The following is a 5,601-nucleotide window of genomic DNA, read 5'->3' on the forward strand; positions in this document are numbered from 1 at the left end:
AAGTATAAAGCAGTGTTTTCCCCTTGGCACAGATTCTGTGTGAATTTGATTTGCTTATCAGCTCTCAAAGTAAAGGTTCTTGCACTGCAAGTTTGGTCTAGTTGAAAAAAAATGAGAGCAGTGTCACTGACCACAGGAGGAATGCTTTTTTTACCATTCTCTCATGTTGGAGCAATTCAACATACAGAACTCAAATTGGTCCCTAAAGAGAGAGTGAATCATTCTTCCCATGCAACAGAAGAGGAAACAGCGCTTTGCTAGTCTTGTCTAATTCTTGATCTCTAACTTCTACAGAAAACTATTTCAATTTTTTTTTTTAATATGAAACTTATTTCTTTTTTCTGTAAATTTCTATTTTCATGTTTTAAAAGACATTTTTACCATGACATTTATTTTTTTCTTTTCATCAGTCATTTAGAACAAGCATCAAGGAAAAAATAATAGGCTGGTATGTTTCTCTTCATCCTTTTCTCTCAGGTAAGTAGTGTTTTGTGTTTTAGCATTTATGTCAATGCACATTTATTATAGAACTAGCTTTTCTCACTGTCCTTCCTTCCTTCCGTCCTTCCTCCCTCCCTCTCTCCTTCCCACTTTTTAATTTTTCACTTTTTTATCATTTCCCTTCTTTTCTTTCTTCCTTCTTCCTCAGAGTTGGGTACTATAAGATTAATTTCCCCTAGGTGTAGGTATCTACATCAATACAAACAGCACAGCCCCTTTCCATAATTTATCTATACAGTCAATGTCTCTGTTGATAATCACTCTTTGTATACAATTCAATTGAATTATTTTAAAATCTGCTTCAGGTGGCTCATACTATAGAGAGGGAATCTTCTGTAGAACTGATTGTTTACAATATGTATTTAATATTTGTATTGGTGAGACTCCTTTTATGAGTAAAGTTTATCCATCTTGAAATCTACCTCACATGAGATTTTCCCTGCCTGTGACTTACAATAGAGCAGACTGTTATCAAATCTGATGGTTTCTCCTGTGTAGAGGTTCATGGTTCATTGGGACTATCATATTTTTGAATACAGTGAGCAAAGTTTTGCCTAATTAAGGGATGGAATCAGACCTTCTGATCCCACATTAAGCTAATCTGACGAGAATTACTTGTCATTGTTTGATAATTACATTTTCTTAAAGTGTCTTTGATTGAGGAGTTTAAAAAAAAGACATTGTTTAAGAAATATTGCACACAAATGTTTAATCTTAGAACATACACACCTACATATACATATATCTATATTCACATGTAAAGTATGAAATACTTTTGCTTTTATTTCTCTTCAGAGCTACACATATATATATAGATGGACAGATATATAGAGGAACAGTAGGATATTAAAGCGGACAATTAAGAAGTCATGGGAAAAAATAGTCTTCCTATCATGGAAATAATGTAGGTATGTTCCATCTACACTCTGTTGGTACAGCATATCCTTTCCTGTCTGCCCAAATCTGATATTAGAAACATATAAATAATACATATATAGAAAGAAATAGTATCAGCTAGACAGCATTGATATGTTGGTATAAGCATGAATGGTTAAGTAACCGTGTGTGTGTTCTCATAGAATACTTGTGAAACGGATCAACCTCACAGTTTACTACAAATATAGCATCATAGATGCATGTATGATTTAACAAGCTATCTGCATGTGGAACAATGAGTTTGTGCATTTATGTTGGCTGTGTCTAATCATGAGTTTTCTGTCACCTCACTTAAACCATCTAGAAGATAGGTTAGATTCATTGTAGCTAATCTTAGTGGCTCAACACAGGTACTAAAAATAAATGCCTTTTGCAGGTTATTCAAGACATCTGCGCAGTGTCTGTAAGTTTCTTGTACCCTTAAGTTTCTACATCCTTCAGAAGTAAAAGCTGGAAGCTGGAAGGCACAATCTTCATCATCCCTCTTGGTAAACCCCCCCATATTTTTAGGCAATCGCTGCTATCTCACTTTTAATTGTACCTAGCAACAGAAGAGGAATTCAGGTACTTAAACACAGGGATGTCTACTGGTATTTTAGACCTTTTGTGGCATTCTGTATAGCCTTCAGCCCTGCTCTGGAAGGGCACAGAACTTCTGTGAGTCCCATGTTATATCTGCCAACTCCAAAGGAATGTCAAAGATATCATTGGCAGCTAAAGCTGCACTATCTCACTCTATATAGGTGCCTGAATATCACCATGAGTGCCTAAAGCAGAATAATTAGCTGTCTAAGCTCTGATTATAGTCATATAATTATATATGATAAAGTGGAAATGTGAATCATATAGATAAAAGTGTCCAGAAATATTTAACCCATTCCTAACTAGAACCTTATATAAGGCCAAATGAATCACTGTTTAGAGTCACAGATTGTATTAATTAGAGATTTTATTTGCTGGTCCATGTATAGTGTCTCAGTGATGTTTGAGAGGCCCTTTGTTCCCTACTTGGCAGGTGTCACTCCAGAAGGTTCTGAATGTCCTCAAGTTTCTGCGTCCTATTTTTTTGCTCTGTATGAATGACCCAAATAAATGCAGCATGCAAAAGACATTACACATGTCCATGAACTCATATATGGATATTGAAGGTGGGATTCAAAAGCCTAAACACAGCCATAGGAAAGCACTTGAGATGTCCTAGAGTGTTTCACAAATTCCTGCCAGACGTGACACAAAACCTATAGAAATCTCATAATCTTCTAGACTGAGAGCTGGAATGCCAGAATATCTACAGCATCTCTAAACATGCTTATCTTTAGGTAGCTGAATCACTAATATACAATCTAGACACCCACAGTGTGATTAATTCCACACTGTTTACTTAGAACAGACTAACTTCGTATTTGAATATCCTCTAGTAGTCAAAGGAGAAAGACCAATACTTTGAAAAGGTGTATTCATTCATTCTGTTGTACTTTATGACATATTGTCACTCCTTAACAGTGTTCATGTCTCTTCATTAACTTCTGTATTTACTACCTAACCAGATGATTCATGAGGAGATCCACCTACCCTGTTTAAGCAGAGACAGCTGCCTGTCTCAATTTAAAGACTAACTATAGGAGAGATGGAAGTACATCTAGAAATGATATCACAGGCATTTACAGGAAACACATTAATTATTTTGTGAAGATTCTAACTTACACAAGCATGACTAACCTTAAGATTTAGCAAGATGGCTTAATTAATTTTGTCCCTAATAGTTCAGAGGCACTGAAGATCAGTGCCTAGAATGTATATCAGTATATATACTGTTATTACAGTAGCTGGTTGAGTTCTGGATGAGGAGAAATGAGGAGGTTGGGTGAAAAACTCATGTAAGCCAATAGAGTATGGCAAAACCCCCAGTATCCTAAGCATTGCACCGTTTCAGGTACATAACGCATTTCAGATCATGCTGTGTTAGTACCATGAGATACTTCAGGTCTGGACCAGAAATGTAACTCACATTTGGGTGAGCGTGATCCTAATTGCATTTACAAAAATGGTCCTAGAAAAATTCTGCAGTCTACTTTGTAAAATCCCACTTGTGCCTCAATAGTACTTTGTGAAGTTGCTATATTGTTGTTATTGGTTGCTTTATTTTAATTATGAATCACTCATTACAACTAATTTTTTTTTTCCCCTCAATCCAGACAGCCCTAATTACAAACACAGATTTTGATGTCATGGTCTGTGCATACAGGCTAGCTTGAGTGGATGTTCAAATTGCTGCTACATCTGCTTCTCCTGCAAAGTCTATAGTGGCTTCTGTATGATTCTCAGCATGCCCTCAGATAACCTGACCCATGTGGTTGAATTTGTTCTGGTTGGTTTTCCAGGTAAACAGGAAATCAAGCTTCTGCTCTTTTTTATGTTCTTCCTGACTTATGTGCTGACAGTGACAGAAAATGCAATGATTGTTGTGCTTGTCTGCACAAATCTCCAGCTTCACAAGCCAATGTATGTTTTCCTGTGCAATCTTTCCTTTCTGGAGATCTGGTATGTCTCCCTCACAGTGCCCAAAATGCTTGTGAGCTTGGTGACAAAGAGACAAGACATCTCCTTCACAGGATGCATGGCTCAGCTATTCTTCTTCTTGGCATTGGCCTGCAGTGAATGCACTCTCCTGGCTGTCATGGCCTACGATCGCTATGTGGCCATCTGTAACCCATTGCATTACCCAATCATCATGGATCACACTCTTTGTGCCCGTCTGAGCATTGGCTCCTGGATGAGTGGCTTCCTGATTTCTACAGGGAAGGTTTACTTCATTTCATGTCAGACTTACTGTGGGCCCAACATCATCAACCACTTCTTCTGTGATGTCACCCCCTTACTGAAGCTAGCCTGCACCAACATGTCAGTAGCTGAGCTTATGGATTTCTTACTGGCCCTGCTCATCCTTCTTGTACCACTCATTGTGATTATGGCCTCCTATGCGTTCATCATCTCTGCTGTCTTTGGCATCCCCTCAGCCCAGGGGTGTCACAAGGCCTTCTCTACCTGTGCCTCTCACCTTTTAGTGGTCATAGTATTCTATACAGTCTCCCCGTTTATCTACGCCAGGCCCCAGCCTGTTGATTCCTTCAGCTCCTACAAGCTGGTTTCTGTAGTATACACTGTCCTGACACTCCTTGTCAACCTGGTCATATATTGCTTAAGGAACCAGGAATTCAAAACTGCTCTTAGGAAAACAATATACTGGAGAGACATCTTGTCCCAGAAATTTCATCTAGGGCTTTCCTTATTTATTTAACCCCCTTTCTACTATGTGAAAGTGATTTTTACAGGTCATAATAAATTTACTAGTGTTCATCTCTAAGATTTCGGAGATTTGGGTGATCCTGAAGAAAGAGAGGAGAGAGTTCAGAGAATGTTCAGAATATGCACCACCTCCCATGAGGAAAGCAAGTGGTCAGGGGGAAGAGCCTAAGAATAGGGAAAAATGAAATTGAGGACAGCTGTGGGTCTCAGAATCAGATCCCAGCTCTCTGCTCCCTAGTCCCATATGAGCCTTAATTAGTCTCAGAACCCTATCCAGATCTAAGGTCCTCAACCTGGCAATAACTTTTTCTCTCTGTTCCCAATAAAGATACTCTATTTAGTAGTACTAATTCTGAGAAGTCCTTAAGATAACCTACACCTATATCATAGACTCTAGAATAGAATCATAGAATAATATAGATTAAATGATAGCCAAAGACATCTATAGGCCAACCTCCTGCTCAAAGCAAGCCCAATTAGATCAGGAACTTGTTTGCGTGAATTTGCATATCTCCATAGATGTAAATCTCACCACTTAGCTAGGTCCCTTATTCCAGTGTTTGTTCACTCTCAGAATCATAGAAAGGCTGAGGTTGGAAGCGACATCTGGAGATCACCTAGTCCAACGTCTCTGCTTGAATAAAGATCAACTACAGGAGGTTGCTCTGGGTCATGTCTAGTCAGGTTATTAATATCTCCACAGATGGAGACCTCACAGCCTCCCTCAGAAACCCATTCCAATGTTCAACAGCCCTCAGAGTAAAAAAGATTTTTCTTATGTTTAAGAGGAATGTCCTGTATTTCAATTTATTCCCATTGCCTCTTCCCTTGTTGCTGAGCACTACTGAGAAATATCTG

The 5,601-nt window shown here is 38.4% G+C and overlaps 1 protein-coding gene across 1 annotated transcript; it reads left to right on the forward strand.

The window, feature by feature from the left end:
- The first annotated feature begins 3,763 nt into the window (after nt 1-3,763).
- LOC104636501 (olfactory receptor 6B1-like) lies at nt 3,764-4,735 on the forward strand. Its single transcript, XM_010303686.1, has one exon. It carries the CDS (start codon nt 3,764-3,766, stop codon nt 4,733-4,735), a length of 972 nt encoding a protein of 323 aa, XP_010301988.1.
- The last annotated feature ends 866 nt before the right edge of the window (nt 4,736-5,601 follow it).

Source organism: Balearica regulorum, chromosome 24 (assembly GCF_011004875.1).
Source record: "Balearica regulorum gibbericeps isolate bBalReg1 chromosome 24, bBalReg1.pri, whole genome shotgun sequence".
Lineage (NCBI taxonomy): Eukaryota > Metazoa > Chordata > Aves > Gruiformes > Gruidae > Balearica > Balearica regulorum.

Excerpts from the sequence above, each read along its gene's own strand:
- LOC104636501 (XM_010303686.1), top strand. The coding sequence starts at position 3,764 with ATGCCCTCAGATAACCTGACCCATGTGGTTGAATTTGTTCTGGTTGGT.